Here is a 19,107-nt window from a genome sequence, read left to right as displayed (position 1 = left end):
GCCAACATACTGTAGCTTCCCTGGTTCTAGCTTTTGAATTGTAGCAGGCTATAGAAGTACATGAAAACTACAGAAACTCATACATTTAACCTTTTCTTTTAAGTAAAGGAGCCTTAAAGAGGATACAGAACATGCTCAACAGAGAGCAGTGAAGGAGGTCAGTACAAACAAGGCATTGTCATTAAATTCAAACAGTATCTGGGAAACAGGAACCCTAGCTTAGAACTATGAATATGCACCATGGCACATAAAGCTGACTCTATATTCTGAGGCTCTGTAGATGAAGAATCTTTAAGAAATCAATAGAAATAAATAATCTAGAAAGTTCCACAAAGTAACACCTAACTTTCCCATGCTCTGCATATTTTGGTGAGCCCATACAAATGAAATGTGTAAGGACACATGCCACCGCCTGCTCCTAACGAACACATCTTCAGTCTCTGCAGCAGTCAGTGGGCATCTCTAGCTTTATTCAACTTTCTGTGAATGTACTCACTCACAAGTGTTTTTTTAAACATAAAGCAAAGAAAGCCAGCCTACAAACCACAATCCCAGAGAACTTAGACAACAATGAGGACACTAAGAGAGACTTACATAGATCTAATCAACATGGGAAGTAGATAGTAGAAAAAGACAAGATCTTCTGAGTAAATTGGGAGCATGGGGACCTTGGGGGAGGATTGAAGGGGGGAGGGGAGACAGGAAGAGGAGCAGAGAAAAATGTAGCTCAATAAATATCAATAAAAAATGTATTTAAAAAATCTGCTGACCTAACCAAGTTTACCTGCACAGCATTAAACCCATTTATCATGCTGCACGGTTATCCCCACTAACCATCTTATTTTATAAAACTGAAATTCTGTCCCTATTAAATATCATCTGTTACGCCAAAGGCCCCAGTACCTACTATCCACTTTCTAAGAATCTGATTACTCACCTCTTACAAGCATAATCATAGAATATTTGTTCTTTCAGGATAAGTTAGTTTACTTAAAATAATGTCCTTAAGTTTCACCTGTTATGTAACATGTATAAGAATATCATTCTTTTCTGGATCAATTTCTAAGAGTACTTTCCTAATGCAGGTTAGCCATATAGCCACAATGTAAGCTACATATATTTTCTCATAACTCATATAGCTTTGACATGTTTGTGCTTATTTCTGATATGCAAACTCTTATTTTCACTCACCCACATGTATCAACTTTTCAAAACAATTCTAGAGTTTGGGTCACAGTGAAAAACTCTTGAGACAGTTCATGATCATAAATGTTTTCTTCCAATACTGGAACAATTTTTAATTTCTCTTTTAATCAATTCTTTTACTTATAAGTTATTTAAGATATATTATTATTATTAAAGTTTTAGAAACTTCAAGAAATATTTCTTCCTAATTTAACTACACTGTGGTTAGAGAACATGAATGGATTTTTTTCAAAAATATACTAAGATTTGTTTGACCTACTTTGATAAATGTCCTACATACCATAAGTATATTTTACATTCTACTGCTGAATGATATCTTGTATAGCTGTCAGTTCAATCAACTTTAAAGATAATCTTCAAAGCTATTATGTTCCTACATATTTTTTATACCTGTTCAATTAATTCATAAGAGGGCATTGAAATTTCCAACTACCATTAAGAATCTGTTTCAGTCCTAAGAGTTGGCTTCATAAAGCTGTTATTAGGGACATAAATGCTTGTGGTTTTATGTCCTGACAATAAATTAAACCTTTCCTCATTATCCCCTGAACCCAGCTTCTTGTGATACTGCTATAAGCACTTGAGTTTTACTTAGAGGCACCCTAAGGCATACTTTCCTACCTTCTTACTTTTGAAATATAAGTGGCTTTAATGTGTTTTCTTAGAGACACCATATATTGGGATCTAACTGTGTACAGTCTGACTACTCTTTCCATGGAATTGGCATATAGATCATTTACATTTGTACACAAGTTATTAAGAAGTCTCTAAATTTAGGTTCCAAATGCCTGAAGCTATCAGGGTTGTTTAATTTTTATTTATTTCTAAATCTATACTGCCGTTATAAATAAATATATAGGACTTCATCTACAAAATATATACCAGGGCCTGAATTGTACCCTATTGAATACATTTAGTATAAGAGATCCTTTTTGACCAGGTACGTTGTACTATAACTGCCAAGAAAGTCTGAGGACCCTTGCTGGGTTTTCCTCAAGCAGCTCCTAGCACAAAAGAGACAGACAAGCCACTGAGTGACAGAAGCAAGAGCTGTTCAAGTGTTCCTCTGCCTTGGAGTTTTTCTTTGTTTCTTTTTGGAGGATTTCTATTAAATGGAAAGTTTTGCTTCTCCCATCTTCCCATTTATTCTTTTATATACAGTACATAGGTACTTTCTGTTCATAACAAAGTATTGTTTTCTTGAACCAGATACACAGAGGGGATTCTATTCTCATGATGGGAACTGGGATCTGCTCTCAGTTTACACAAGGCATCTCCTTAACTCATCATCTATGAGCCCAATCACTGTGTGGTACTGGTGTGGACTGACTCTCCTGTGTGCTCCAGTGTTGTCTCCCTTCCTCACTATGCTTCCTTGATACACAAACCTTTAAGAAGCTCACTTTTGCCTCACAAGTTTCTCAAACAGTCATGAGTGATATATTCCAAAAGTCCGCTGGGGATTGGAGGGCTACCCTAACCAAATCCATACAGAGGACATGTGATCCTACCTACTCTTCCGAGAGCAAAAATCTATCTAACATCCATGTCCAAGGGTGACCTTTTTCTTCTCCCAACACCGAAACTAGCCTGGCACGGACTCTGCTATTTTGGATTTTACCCCATTTTCGGAGAGAGAAATATGAGAAATTATCAAACCCAAGTTTATCCATGAATAAAAAGGAGTGGACTCAACCTGCTCTCACTGTTGGCAGGTGTTGCTGGAGGTCTGTCCAACATAGAGTTGGGTGGCCATAGCCATCCTGAGGTGACAGGAGTCTAACGCAGCCTCTCTTCAACTCCCCAACACTGCCACTTTCCCCTGTGCAGCTTCCTCCAGCATGACTGATTAGGTTTCCAGTCTAACATCCCCACCCACAATGGCACACATGCCCTCCAGGCTCTGGACAGCCTACTCTGACTCTTTAACCTTGAGGTCTGCAAAGATCTGTCTAACAAATATTGGCAACATTTAAAAAGTGAAGAAAAAGCAAAATGCCAATAACATTTAAGATTTGTAGCCGGGCTGTGGTGGCACATGCCTTTAATCCCAGCCCTCGAGAGGCAAAGACACTGGATCTCTGTGAGTTCAAGACCAGTCTGCTCTACAGAAGGAGTTCCAGGACAGACTCCAAAGCTACAGAGAAACCCTATCTTGAAAAAAAAAATATTCATAATAAAGGTTGGATTAATTTTTACATTGAGAGACAGCTGTTTATATGTTAAAATTTTTGCACAGAAATACCACGGAGCATCATGTGTACATGCTTCCATTACATCGTGGCATGTAGTTATACAGCATACATGTAAATAAGCAGCTACAAAATGATCTCTATCTCCCCCGTGGGCTCTGAATGCCTTACAGGTGTCCTGAACTAGCATCCCCACAACTTGTATATTAACTGTCAATCACTTAGCATCTGCAAATAGTTTTGCAAGTGATAATGATCATGAGCTAAATCGTGTATGATGAGTAACAAACATGTCCATGTTCCTATATTAAAAAGTCTTATAATAAAGACCCTTATTAAGAAATATGTTAACCTTTATAAGCTGTTAAAACAAGTATTCAGTTGTTCTATTTCCAACAGTCATGAGAGAAATGGGGCTTCAAGCTTTAGCAAGTCTCCATAATAACAAGCATCACAGAAGTAAAGGATGTACGTTCATGTAAACACGTATTTTTCCTCCAGAGACATAAGAAGCTAGAAGTGCTGGGCACATTGGTCACCAACTATTAACTGAAGTCAAGACTGAATTAGCTACACTGTACTATTTTTCTGACTCTTATCCTATGGGAACCAGATCTTACAGACTGGACATGTGCTAAAAACAAGGAAGCCTGCACCACATGTGCTCCAGAAAGAGATGGCGCAAAGGACATACCTCTAAGAACTTACACATTTTACAGCTTTTGTTTCATGCTTAGAGCTTCTGTGTTAAGCTATGCTAACTGAATTATTCTCTCTAAACAAAGGTGCACTGCCATTAGCCTATACAAATATTGAAAATCTTTAACTTACCCTGGTAAATGTTCCTTCAAAACTATGAATATCCAGTTGTGGCTTTTGAGCATAAACATAGGCACTGATAGAAAAAAGGTCCTGGAATATAAAAAATAAAAATGAACATAAATCTTATGATTGAGCAAACATGGTCGTAGAAATTTTCAAGACATGAAACTTCCATAGCACACAGCACCTTTTGATACAGGGACATAATGAACAAGCTGGTGACAACCCTCATTTCCAGGCACACATGAACATTTACAAGCATGCGTTTCATTTAGTATATTAGACATCAAATGACTGAATAATGGCACAATAATGAGAGTGTCATTCGAAGCGTTTCATGATAATTTAAAAATCATTCTGAAGTTTTCAATAATGTAGGAAAGCCTCCGCTATTAGGTCAAGGGCAACATTTGTTCGCATTACTTAAAGGTCATTAAAATACATCCTTAATCATAACATGTGTTTCATTACAAATAAAATTGCCTCTTGTTCAATAAAACTAATTAAATGTAAATGGTATTGTTTACTGCTATATGGATCTTTTGAAATAAATCAGCAAGTCATGATTTATTGAAAATTGCTGGGGCCTCATGGTTGTTAATAAATTTGCTTGATCACAAAAGCCAGAAGCATATTTCCCAAATGTCTACAGTGTCTGGAAAGTGCTCTGCCAACTCGGTAGCTGCAAGTGGAAACCACATCTGGGACCAGAGAGCAGCAGGAGAGCCTTGGTCACGGGAACACCGCCCCCAGTGTCCACTCTGACCACATTGGGGAGGTGGGGCTCAAGCACAAGCAGGTTCACCTACCCTGCACCACACTGTCAGGAGCTGGGAGGACATTACTGGTGGTGTGACACAAAGTATCTCTAAACCCATCACTCACAGACACAGGAGTTAAAACAAGTAATAGCTATGGCATTGTAAGCTATAAAATGATGACAAACTGAACAGCCTGGCTATAGTAAAATCAGAGCTTTCTTTTCTATGAAGAATAGTGAGTCCAGCTTTTATGACGATCTGTGGATCGGGAGGTCAGTTCTCATGTAAGAAATATTCTTGTTAGTTAACCACCAAATAAAATATCAAAATGTCTTAATTAAATATACAATTATTTCACAATAGTTACTCATACTTCCTATCATACCATATCAGGCATAAAATTTGAAAGTAGCACTATGTGAAATATATACCTCTTGAAATACTGCATTATATAAAATATATAACACAATACTTTAAATAAAATTAACATACATATTTTCCATTAATAAAAATGAAGAGAAGATCTTCCAGATATTGAATAAAGCATGACTTCCTATGGTGATAGAATAGAAGTCATTCAAAGTTATAGACAGAAAATAGTATACTAAATTTTTTATTATTTAATAGCACATAATTTATATTATATTCTATACATAATTAAAATATAAAATTAAATTTGATATACATATACACCTATTTTCAGCATCACAATCAAGGTACACAACATTCCCACGACCTTCAAGCACCCACTGTGCTCCCACCCTCCTCCATGTCCCATCTCCATTCTCCTCTACTTCTATCTCCTGCACCTCCACATCCATCCTCCAGTTCAGCCTACCTTCAACTCCACACCCCCCACACACCTGTATTCTCCTCTCCATTTCTCTAGCTCCATTTCCACCTCTACCCTCCTTCACCCCCTGCAGGGCCTGGTGGAAAAGAAGCCATTCTAAAGAGATACTTGTGTCCAAGTATCTAGAAACAACAGACACCAAAGTAATGGGGATTTTCCCCAGAATCTCATGCTGGGAGAAGGAAAGGGTCTCAGCCAGACGGGGTACTTGTCTCTTCGAATGGTTTTATCATCTTGTCAGACCACCAAAACCCGGTCAGTGATCAACAGTGGCTGGCTGGACCATACCTTCACCAGAACTGCTTAGATGTATGTGTCCTTGGTCCTCTAAACTTTGATCTCACTTCAGGGCACAAACATGGACTTGAGGGGTTTCCTGGGTACCCCATTCTTCTGCCCAATGTGGCTACATTGAATAAATCTCCCTTTTCTGTTTTCCATTTTTAACCTGGCTCTTCCAATTGATTGATAAAGGACAAGTGGCTGGACCTGACTTGGAGCGCAGGTTGTGAGCCCTCAGTCTGACAATGCCCCTCCTCTCCAGCTCTCCTCTGTTGTCCTCCAGCGCCACCCCATCCTCCTCAACTGCCCAACTGTTCTTCCCAGACTGCTGGAGTTGAATCACAAACAGCATATTCTTGTTTAGTTAAGTTTCAGTTTTCTTTCAATTTCTTTCTGACAAGGCTTTATTTTGCACTTCCTTTTCTGTTACTCTTAAAGCCAAATCTATCACACAGTTATCAAGTAGTGTGGATACTGACCAGCTGCCTACTGTCGGTGCCATTTTTGAAGGCTGTTCAAGGGGGAAACAGAAAGTGGAGTCATCACCCACTTCAAATAGTTTCAAAACATCCTTTTTAGTTTACTCCAGACATACTGGCAAACCAGTAACACAAGGGATCATGTGTAACCAAGGAGTAACTCTCACCTCAACACAGGATTTTAAGTCACTTCCCAAGGAAATTTTACTTGCTTTTATGTTTTCATTTTTACACATCTTTATTGTGTGTATGCCAGGATACACAGGCCACAGAACAAGTGTAGAGGTCAGAGAACTTGTAGGAGGGAGTCAATTCTCTCTTTCCACCATGTGGACTACAGGGGATTGACCTCAAGTCAGCAAACTTGATGACAAACACCCTTGCTAGCCATCTTAATTGTCCAAATTTATTCATTTTAACAAAGTATGAAAGAAAATAAGAAGACAGTTGTCCTACATTTAAGATAATAGTACAACTTTATTTTGCAACATAAGAAATTAAATAAAAATGTAAAACACTGAAAAGGAGGGCAAGCATGGAAAAGGCCTGAGAAAAACAGGAAAGGAAGGGACTGCCCTGGCTAAAGTGGGCAGTGGGAAGGAGCTTTTCGGCCTATACTCTATAGCACCCAGATGTGCAATGGGCTTCTTCCTCTGAATATTTCAGCAACAGCAGCCCTTTCAATGCTAATGACCCCTTTGACTCCACCTACTGACAGGCACTTGAATGATTAAAATGACAAATCAGAGGTGTCAGGAAAGCAGCATTAGGGTCCAAAAGGAAACCAGTCAATGTTTGGGAAAACATGCTAGTGTTGACCCAAACAAAACCTAACACATTTATACAGCAACAGACATTATGAAGACAGCAGTAAAAACAAAGATCAAAATATCTCATTTGTAGCCAAGGTCTAAAGAACAGGCACGCCTGCTTGTGAAAGAGGACCGGAGATTGTATAATCAATTGAGGGTAATTTTAAGGTTGGAAAAGAGATAATTTGTTCATGGAATAGTACCGGTGCAGGTGGCTAACAGGCTTTTGTTATTAGATTTTGATTTCTCGTTCAGAAATTCTCCTGAAATTAATGCTGATAAGACTGACTGATTAGAACATGGATGATGAGTATGGAGTTTCTCAAGTACTGTTTCAGGTTATCTTGAATTAACTTTAACCTCCCTTGTACCCATTCACTGCCTGCCTAACCCTGACCTCTTAACATCTTATGATCACAGGTAAATTAGGGCATTTGGAAATGTACAAGTTGACCATGAGTTTACACCAGATCAAACGCTAATTATGACCAAAAAATAAAAATAAGAATAAGAAAAGAAAAGAAACAAAGAAAAAGGAACGCCTTCATGAGGGTCAGTAAGGTGCCTGAGTAGGAAAAGGGCTTTCTTAATGACCTCAGTGTGGTCCCTAGAACCTGCATGGTGGAAGGAGAGAACTACTCCCACAGACTGTCCTCTGACCTCCATATGTGCACTGTAGCACACACAAGTCCATCAAACACACACACACACACACACACACACACACACACACACTAATGGAAAAGTTTCTAAAAACTTATGAAACTGAAACATAGAATTTAGGTAGTCTGAATCTGAGTTTCTAGGCCATAGTCACTTAATTTCTGCTCCAGAAAAAAAAAATACAAGATTATTTCCAAAGATATAGAAATGCCTCTGAAAAAATAGAATTCCTTTTTGTTACTGTTAGGCCTCAGGTTATCCCACTGCTCATAAGCGAGCTGGACTACAGAAGTCAGTATTCTTCAGGAACTTGTGAAACACTTACTGTCTGCAAAAAAAGAGTCATTTCCCTTACCTCAGGCAGAAGGGACACATGGCTACCTGGGCTGCACATTGAAGCCCAGGCTCCCTCAGTATCACAAGTACCTCTGGCATCAAAGTCCAAGCTAGAAGCCCCTCCCTTTTCACCTCCTCCTTACCCTAAACTCCCTCCAGCTGGCAGGTTTCCTTCCCCAGCTACTCATCCGTCTTACAGCCTAGCTAGTCTCACTCTTCTCTCTTATTCCCACTTACACTCTCTTGCTATCTCACCATCTACTATCGCTTTATTCTCTCCTCTCCCATTTCTCTAGCCCTGGCCATGCCCCATCCGCTAGCCATGGACAACCTACTTCTTTCTCTCTCTGCTCTGGACTCTTCCAGACATCTCTGGCTGTCCTCTCTCTTATCTGCAATAAAAATCTTAACCATATCAAAGAGCATTCACGTCAACAGTTTCTTTACTTTGCCCCCTCACATATCAAGCCTCTAGGCAAACTAGACTAGGAAAACTGCAGGTATCCTCATTATTACAGGAGGGAGGGAAAGAAGAACAGGTATACTAGCAGGAGAGATTCAGACATCTAGGAGAGCTGCTTTAGAAATCATTAAATCTACAAAGATTTATACTTTGTTCTAAGCTCTTCTTACAGCTTCCCGAAGTATGTGTGTGAGGAGAGGACCCACTAAACTGTGGTCCATAGTGATATTTTATTTTAACAAATAAAGCTTGCCTGAAGATCAGAGTGCAAAGCCAAACCACTAGAAGCCAGGCAGTGGTGTCACACACCTTTAATCCCAGGACTGGGGAGACAGAGGCTGACAGACCTCTGTTAGTTTAAAGCCATCCTGGGCTACATGAAATTGATCCAATCTAAAAGAAAAACAAAGCTCATACAAAGGTGATCCTAGCACTTGGGATCAATGCCTTTAATCTCAGGACTAGGCAGGTAGAGAAAGGAAATGATATGGCTGGGCAGAGGGAGGAATACAGGCGGGAGGAGACAAGAGCTCAGTGCAGTCTGAAGACAGGATGGCTCACCCCTTTGATCTGAGCACTGGTAGAGGTAAGAACTCTAGTGGCTGGTCACTCTGCTTCTCTGATCCTTCAGCTTTCACCCCTTGATAGCTGACTCTGAGTTTTTATTATTAAGACCAATTAGACTTTGTGTCCCAATGATCTGAAAGGATCTCCCACTTCCCTCAGCATAAAAGACAGCAGCACTCACTTCCTCAAGATCAGTTCTCCTGTCCTCAGAAGGAAAAGATGCAGGCAAAAGACTTGGCACAAAGTCAAGGCTAAGTCAAGGCCTGTTCTCTTCTCCCGGAAGACCTTACCCTGCTATTCAGTGAGTAGCATTTCTTAGAAACAGACTCACCTGCCTGGCACTTCAAGGTCAAACACAGATTATCTAATTAAGAAGCTTACAACAAATAAAAACACAGATAGTCTAAGTATCAAATCAACAGGACATGGAAAACCATCTGAAACAGTCTATCAACCTGGAAACCACATCATCTTTAATGACCTTGAGGAAAAAGAAAATGACACAGAAACTTCACTTACCACCTAGAAATCACTTCAAAAGAAAGAGAGCAAGAAAGAGATAGAGACACAGACCGAGAGAGAGGAAGACAAAAGACACACACACACACACACACACACAGAGAGAGAGAGAGAGAGAGAGAGAGAGAGAGAGAGAGAGAGAGAGAGAGAGAGAGAACAGTGCCCAGTGGTGCTCACCCCTAGGGCTGGTAGCCGTTGTGTGCAGCTCACCGCCACCTTCAGCTTCCAGTCGGTCTCACCATCTAGCTGGTCCGTGCGGATAAAGCATGAACCTTGGAGGTAGAGAAGAACATGTCACCATCTGGAACTGCACTGGAGAAGAGTTCTACTGAGTTATGTTTTCAAGCAGATGTCAATACAATAGGAACAAGAAAATGATTCATCTAAATAGCCCAAAGAAGAAACAGCTTTAAAAGCCCTCATTTCAGATGATATCATTTGGTTCAAAGAACAAATCTGTAAAAAGACAGCCATCAATCTAATTTTTAATTACTTATGTCCTGTTTGGTGACCTTGCTTTTGTTGGAGGTGGTAGTGACAGTATCTGTCTGTGTTCTGCATGGTGCTATGGCTCAAACCCATGCTCGAGCATGCTAGACAAGTTCCCTACCATTGAGCTACAACCCTGCCTGTGCCTGTTAAGGTTTAATATCAACTATTTTGCTTTAGAAAGCTATCCTGATCATTTACTTTTAATCTAAGTTTTGATGATGACAACATAATAAGATACATACAAAAATATCTGAGTCTGACATTACCTTGGTAATAAAATGTTAATTGACCAACATAACATTCGGTAATATAAGCACAACTAAAATGCTAATACCCAGGTAAATACTAATATGTAATAAGAAACCCATCAAATTTCAGAAGGGGAAAAATTTGAATCACAAGAATCTAATTACCCCCAGACCATATTCACCATCCCTTTTCTCAGAATTGATCTAGAGATAAAAGCAAACACAAATGCACTAAACGATACACACAGATCATTCGCTGCAACAGTGTTTACAATAACGATAGATTGGCACAGGGACTAGAGAACTAGCGGACTAAAACAGCTGAGGCAGCAATTAAAAGAGAACAAGAGCAAAGAGCTCAACATTACGAAAAGAGCCATAGGACACATTGTTAAGTGGAAAAAGTATGTACACACACATGCAGAGAGAGAGACTTGTTTGAGGCATGAGGGCACACACTTGCAATGTCAGCACTTGGAAGGTAGAGTCAAGAGGAATTCAAGGATTTCTCAGCTATAAAGAGAGTTTGAGGAATGTTTGGGCTATAGGACACCCAGTTCGGGGGGAAAAATTGAAACATTATGTTTAAGAACAGAAGAAGGTAATGGATGTGCAATCAACATTTTTAAACTGGGGTAGTCTTGCAGTAGTAACTGTTTGCTTGAAAAGGAAGTTGATAAACACTGACATGAAGTGGGGAGGGGGTAAAAGAAGGGAGAGAACAAAAGAGGGTAGTGCATATTAGTTTTCTGCTCATATCTCCATGTGCTGTTATATAACTACAAGTATGCATACCTGCATCTTCTTGTGCCTCTTTCTGTGAGTACATATCTTTTGGATGTATTCAATGCAGTCTTGTACATTCATAGATATTTGCTATATATCATACATGTGTTTCTGTGCTCTATGTACAAGCATACCTGTATGTATATCTATATAAAGGCATTGTTACACACATGTACAAACACAGATATGTGAAATATACCTATATAGGGAAGAAAGAAACAGAGGAAGGAATGGAACAGAAACTAGAACCTTCCTGATCATACCTTACAATGTTCATTTGGAAATCATGCATGCTTTACAAAAATCAAAGACCAAATTACAATAAGCTTGTAATAAAGCAATTCTTAAACAATAAAATTCGGAAGTACATGAAACATAAACTCAGGGCTGGGAATGTAGATTACTTGCATTGCACTTGTCCAGTATGTGAAAGGCCTTTGATTTAATCCCCACACCACAAAAAGCAAAACAAAGAATCATCAAATTCATACTTAGATCAGAGAGAATTCTTTCAAGTCACTTATAAGTTTTAATTATAAAATGAAATTAAAAAACCCACAAAACTTGTTATACTCCATACATATTATGCACCTATATGAAAAGGCACACACCTTGCAAACAACTGAGAGTCCTGAGAAGACCGTCCATCTATGTAGATGGATCTACCTGTCCCCATCAGCACCCCTCCCTGGCTCCTAAAGGAACACTACGGACACCTCTGCCTCCTGGGTGCTCTTTTCAACATGGTATCAAAGTCACTGTTAATTTTCAGGCCCCATCTGTTTCCTCCCTTACCAACTCATCTGCTGAAGGCCTGGTCTATACTTCACCAATACCATTCACTAGTATTCTGAGCCCATCTTACACTCCAAACATGTCAGCCTTTGGTCCAGAGGCACCAAGGATAGTTTCTGTTCTGCCCCGAGGCTGGAGCCATTTAGCCAATGCCCAGTGCTGCAGCAATGGAGGATACAGACAGTAATGTCTACCTTTCCTGCTCAGTTGCAGTTGCAATAAAACCCAAGTACAGGCTTCTGTCCTTAGGATTCAGCGGTTTTGAGGTAGGTCCCTACGAAGAGAGTGGCGTGTCCTTTACTTCAATGCTTCAAGACAAGGGGCTTGAGTATGGGGAGAGGAGAACGAGCTGCTGCACCCTAAGTTTCATAGAATGCCATCACTATTACTGTACAACGTCTCAAGCATCCTACATTTTCAGTGTTCCCTGGGCCACTAAGACGGGCTATTGGCTTTGGGGAGGATCTTTAGAGTGTGTCCCAGTTCCTTTTCATGGCTCCTAGGAGCCAAGTACAAGCACGCAGAAAGAGCATGATGGAGGAACTACCTTAGAAGTTTCTGAACATGCTGCCACCTTTAAAAAGTTAGCCACCAAGCTCTCCAGTATTTCCAACAAGGCCTGTTAGGCATGAACCTTGCCAGGCTCTTCTCTAGTTGTCAGGTAAAGGTACAAAGATCTTGTCCTCAGTATCTGTTTCTTCCTCTGAGTAGATGCTCTGGGCCACTTCTCTGGACCTGCAGAACACTTTCTCTCCAAGTTGACTCTACAGAATATTTAGTATAGTCGTTTGAATAAGAATGGCCCCTACAGGCTCATAGATTTGAATGTTTGGTCACTAGGGAATGATGCAACTTCATAGGGATTAGGAGGTATGTTGTTGGAGGCTGCTCATTTGTTCTCAGCTGCTCAGTTCCGAAATAATCACACAGAAACTATATTATTTGTAATACCGTGCCAAAGGAGTTTCTTTATTCATTAACCAATAAAAGCAACACATAGACAGAAGGACTTCCCACACCAGAGGTGTGGTCTCGTTGGAGCAGGCATTGGCTTGTTGGAGGTCGTGTGTCACTGGGGGTGGGCTTTGGGGTTTCAAATGCTCAAGTCAGGCCCAGTGGCTCTCTCTCTCTCTCTTCCTGCTGTCTATGGGTCTGGATGTAGAACTCTGAAGCTACTTCTCCAGCACCATGACTGCTTGAGTGTCACCCTGCTCCCCATCATGATAACAATGGACTAACCTCTGAACTGTAAGTGAGCCCCAATTAAATTCTGTCCTTTCTAAGAGTTGCTACAGTCATGGTGTCTCTTCATAGCAATAGGACACTGACTAAGACACTTGGAAGAGCAGCACCTTCACTAATTTCCTTCAACTGCTGAACCTCACTAGGGTGATTGTGAGCCTGAAACAGAACTCCTGGATACGATGAGGAGCTGGCAGCAAAAAGTTAGTCAAGTGATCTAGCCCAAGTCTACTTCGACAGGGCATCTGCAACATGGGTCTGAGGGAAAAGAGACACAGGCCAGATCCTCCTAGTTAGGGCCTTTGTGTTAATCTGAGAGTGGGAGCTGCAGGTGCCTGGAGAGTTGCTTGATTCCTGTCTATAGGGGCCTACCGTAGATCTGGGGGGCAGGAGGGAAGGAATGACTCTGTTGATTCTCAATGGGAAAAGGGTTTGAAAAACACTGAAGCCAATACTGTCAAGAGATATATAACTGAGCATTTAAGGTTAGCATGGGGGTTCTCTTGAGCAAGAACCAGAACCCTACTCTGGTTTACACTTGGTAGCATTAGGAGACACTTGGTTTCCACAAGATCATGTGCTGTAGGTGCTCCAGGAACCCAGTCTCTAAGATACGGGTATTTTCAGGAAGCTACAATGCAGAAGGGTATCCCTATTTTAGTTACTGCTCTCATGTTGTGAAACAATGCCTGTCACAACCACAGGGAGAAAGACGTATGTTGACTCGTGCTTTCATCACATTTAATCTATGATCACTTGGTCTTATGTCCAAAGGGCAGCCAATCATATGGGAGAAGACAACTAGTCATGACCAAGGACAAGTGCTTGTCAAAGAAAAGTGATAATGCTCGATATGTTTTCTACTTTTTCCCTTTGGGGGGAGTGATCTGTGAGATATCACTGTCATTCAGCGTAGGTCTTCCCCACTCTGTCAGCCCTCGATGGAAATGCTTTCACAGGTGCACTCAGTGGTATCCCTCACCAATCTGAGATGATCGAAATTCTGTGAAGTTGTAATGAAGGATCAACCACAATAGACTCTCGAAACAAAACTTAAGTGTAGCACAATGCAGAAGTAAGAATTAGACAACCTAGAGCCAAACACTAATCTGACAAAACCTAACTGTTGTGCCATGTAAGGTTATAGTTACAGTTTTTCTTTTTTCTTCATCTGCACAATGAGAAAAATATCTTTGAAACCATATTGTAAAACTTAGAGAATAATTTTCCTGAAGTCTGAAAAGAATGTATGTTACATGAACTTATAACTGATTGTTCACAACTTTTATTATTTCTCAAATCTGAAAAGACAAAAGTAGGTAAGACTGTATCTTCACATAGCTGCATCCAATAACCCTTTCTATGCAATCATTTGAAATGAAAAGAGATGAAAGTCCATACATATAATTACCATGTTTCTCCTTGACTGCCAGAAAAGGAACGGTATCTATACCAAGCCCCTACTCTATAATGTTCATTTTGCTGTTGTTGAGCTAAAGCATCTCAGCCAAAGCTGTCAGCAGCCCAGCATCTAAACTGCCCAGTTCCGTCAACATATCACTACGCTTCCTCTAGTCCCTCTAATGACCCAAGCATGAACACTATCACTGTGACAAGGACTCTGGGACTCTGAGGTCAGAACCTACTCTGGAGCATGGCAAGAAGATTTTTTTCTATTTGCATTATCAGCTGAAGTTACATTAAGGGACTTTCACTTGAGTATATGCACTCAGGAAGATATGCACAATTGAACTGAACAAACTGTTGTACACTGTCAAAAGGATTATGAAAAGGAAAACATTCTTCACATGCTGAATAGAAAAGCTAAAGAGCAGTAAAAAATATGCAGGTAACTCTAAAGTTAAATGTTTACTCAAAACTGAGGTTTTTTTCCATCAGACATGTGAGTATATGCATTCTGATAAAAGAGTAAATCAAACTTCAATGGACAAGATTCTATTTTCTGCCTGTCCACTGCTAAAACCTTGTTTTCCAAAATTTATATTGGAACAGATGAGATGCTCTGAAATGTCTTCCAATACTCGCACAAAAGCAAAAGCAACACAGCAAATACTATAAACACAATAAGCCTGCACTCTAAGTCCTTTAAAGATAAAAGGTTTGTGCCTGTTAAATAAGCAGAGACTCTTTTCAAATTTTAAAGGGAAATTACCTAAGAAGACCAAAAATTACTAACTTCAAGAAACAGAGGCAATAGAGGAAGCACTACAACAAAATCTGGAGTGCAGCTGGGATGGTCTGTCTTCCCATCTTACCAAGAGCAACGTAACAGAAAGCACTATAACCGACACTAGCTAAAGCTCAGTAAAACTGAATTATTAAACTGGTCTGCTTAGATCCTATTACAGACTTCTTATGAATACTTGATTTCATTTTGTATAATTAACAAGAGTTGACAGGAAAGGACAGTTTAATGACCTCGAATTAAGATCACCTAGTGTATGTGTCACATTAAGAGCCACATGAAGGGATGATAAAGTGAGGGGACCTGTGAGGTAGCTGAAGCTGTCACAGCACTAACAAGCTATCCTGAGGCATCATCAGCAACTTGCAACAGCTCACATATCCAAAAGCTATGAAAGGGAAAAGCTAGAGTATATGTCCTATGAAAGAAAAATAGACGTTGACTTTGGATTTATAATATCAGATCTTTGGCCATTAAAGTTGATTTTTAAATATTTATATGACTTAATGGCTGCATGAAATTTTTAAACTGGTGGCAATATATATCTTTCTATAGAGATAATGTGGGTGAGAACAGTGCCACTTGCCTGTCATCCCACTAACAAGTGACAGCTGAGGTGCTGTGTTGTGTTCTAAACACTTAAACTATAACGTTATCACTTAGATACAAGTGAAAAAGATATTGACATTTATAAGAGATTGATAAAAATTAGTTCTAAAGCATTCATTTCTGCTAACACCACTAGAAGAACTATGTGCACTCGGGAGATATTTGATCTGAATTAAGAAACTGATGGAACAATTGATTAATTGGAATTTAAGTCATCAGTCACCAGATCCATCAACAGCTCCATTTACATTCTAAACAATCCAGTCATGGCTCAATAGAATACTCTTATTAATACTCAGTCAATACAATGCCACAGATTGACTTACCATGCTATATTGACAAGCACCCGGATGCTAATGTCCAGCTCTAAACCACAATGTTACTTAGGACTTGTACACTGACAAAAGTTTAGAATTTTATTATAAAAAATGACATGCTATAAAGAATTTTTTAAAGCTAAAATTGAAAAGCAAAAAAATAGTGTTAGTAAATAACACAAAAATCCTGAATATGTTTATTTTCTGAAAATAACTAGACAACAGTGAAACTTTATGTAATTACTTAAAACCACACAAAAGACAAGTGCATTTTGCTGACCTCCATGTAAAATGTCCCTCCACACCCCAGAAAGAAGAGTTGCAAGACAGTGTAAAATATAATTGCCCACGTGAGGTCTAATCCAGAGGAAGGAGAGATGGTCATGAGTGTTACAGGAACACAGTGAGGAGCCACCGCAACATGAAGAATCAGCAAGCAAAAGTCGGATATTGGAAACAAAGAGAAGAAGGCTTGACTGTGGTTGCTAAGGAAGAAGACCTTGGGTTGGAAGTTGCTGGCCTGGAGGTGATACACAACCATATGTTTAAGCAAGATTAGCTGAATGTACACGGTACATTCTGACCGTTTTACAGTTAAAAGCAGAGCGCAAAAATTACCCAAGAGATGATAATGGACTAAATCTCTGAAACTGTGAGCCAGTCCCCATTAAGTGTTTTCCTCTATAATAATTTCCTTCATATTGCTGTGGCCATGGTATCTCTTCACAGCAATAGAAACTTCAAGACAATTCCACACATAATCTCATCTAAACGGTATTTTCTTTTGCATCTCCAAAGACAAAGACATTTTAAAAATGACAGAATCATAATCATATATAAATTATCAAGAACTCTTTATCATCATCAGATAATTATTGCTGAGATTCCCTAGTTCCTTATTAGTAGTTACAGTGTACCCAACACAGAACCCAAGCAAGATAGATCCACACTTGGCATTCACTTGGTATGCCTTTTCATCTTGACAGGCCATGGCAGCATGCAGGCAGACATAGTGCTGGAGGAGGAGCTGCAAGTCCTACAACTTGATCTGCAGGCAGCAGAAAAGAAAACGGTGCTACACTGGCCAGCCCTCAAAGCCTGCCTCCACAGTGACTCACTTCCTCAAACAACCTCTTCCATCAAGGTCACCTAAAAATGCACCTAAAAATGGGCCAAGCATTCAAACTCTAGGTCCATGGGGGCCATACCAATTCAAACCACCACAGGGATTCTCTTTAAAATGGTCTATTAGTTCTTGAAGAGATGGCTCAGCAGTTAAGAGTGTGGCCTACTCATGTGGAGGACTGTGTTGATATTTTGTTTGTGCTCTAACAAATAAAGCTTGCCTGAAGATCAGAGGGTGGAGCTAGCCACTATTTAACCATAGAAGTCTGAGGGTCTGTACAGACAGACAGGAAGTGATATGACTGGATGGAGAGATGAACATAGATGGGAGGAGACAGGTGCTTGGCCCTTTATGGGCTGAGGAGTTAACAAAGTAAGAAATGGCTGTGGCTTGCTCCTTTGTCTCTCTGATCTTTCAGAATTTACCTCAAAAAAAAAAATTAACCAAGAGTTTCTGAAACTAAGAATCCAGAATCAAATTTGAAAGCCATTTGATCTATTCTATAAAGAAGGACTCAATTAAAAGCAATCTGACTTCTTAATATCTGCATATGAATGGGTAGTAATGTTTAAATTTGACAAACAGAAGGTTATAATAGAACCAGAATAGGTTAAGTCAGACGTCAGCTACACAGAGGTCCTAAACTCAAATCCACTAGTACTCACGCAGTATTATGTATGTAAATAATACGAATGTAGTAACCATGTATATACTGTGTACATTTTTCTGAGACAAAGAAATCAGTATTCTCAAGGGACACAGGGCGAGACTGAAGAAATGGTCTTCAATTGGACTGCTCCCTAGCTGAGGTTACCATAGAATATCTCATCTGCTAATCCACTGGTGTTCCATTTATTCTCTGATGACTTCTAAGGCCATGCAACAGTGAAAAATGATGAGGAAACTGGCTAATTTCCAAAACTATTAGGAATTTCATAATTTTAAAAATCGTGTTCTCAGTCTTCAGCCCTCACATACCTCCTCTGAAAATAAATCAGTATTTATAACATCTCCTAACTTTACAGTACTGCATGCTGTTTATAATTTACTCCCCAACAAAATCTGTATACTCTTTTCCTTTTAAAGAGAATTACTCAAAACCATTGTTTGCATTTGTAATATTATTTTTTTCTGTCTTGTTTCATATTAAACAGTGTCTCACTCTGCAGCGCAGTAGTCTGGAACTCAGTACACAGGGAGCAGACCTCATGGCATCTCAGTATCCCTGCTTCAGCCTCCTAAGTGATGAGACTAAAGCTGGGAGCCACCAGACCACAATCATTCATATGTAAAAGTACCTCTCAAACAAAACTGTTCAGTTTACTGTCTTA

At 39.6% G+C, this 19,107-nt stretch overlaps 1 protein-coding gene across 9 annotated transcripts in view; it reads right to left on the bottom strand.

Annotated features, from left to right (window-relative positions):
* The window catches only part of Atp9b (ATPase phospholipid transporting 9B (putative)), a 209,622-nt gene that overhangs the window by 128,915 nt on the left and 61,600 nt on the right, over positions 1-19,107 (bottom strand). For all 9 annotated transcript variants that reach the window (XM_041640820.1, XM_041640824.1, XM_041640819.1 and 6 more), the window contains exons 8-9: positions 10,133-10,227; positions 4,230-4,310 (exon numbers count right to left, since the gene is read on the bottom strand). In XM_041640820.1, coding sequence (XP_041496754.1) covers positions 4,230-4,310; positions 10,133-10,227 — 176 coding nt within the window. The remainder of the gene's footprint in view (positions 1-4,229; positions 4,311-10,132; positions 10,228-19,107) is intronic.

Source organism: Microtus oregoni, unplaced genomic scaffold, assembly GCF_018167655.1.
Source record: "Microtus oregoni isolate MIOR12 unplaced genomic scaffold, Mior012 000065F_ref0000479, whole genome shotgun sequence".
In the NCBI taxonomy this organism is placed as follows: Eukaryota; Metazoa; Chordata; class Mammalia; order Rodentia; family Cricetidae; genus Microtus; species Microtus oregoni.
Note: the sequence above shows the minus strand (reverse complement) of the source record. Positions and strands in the feature narration are given on the sequence as shown.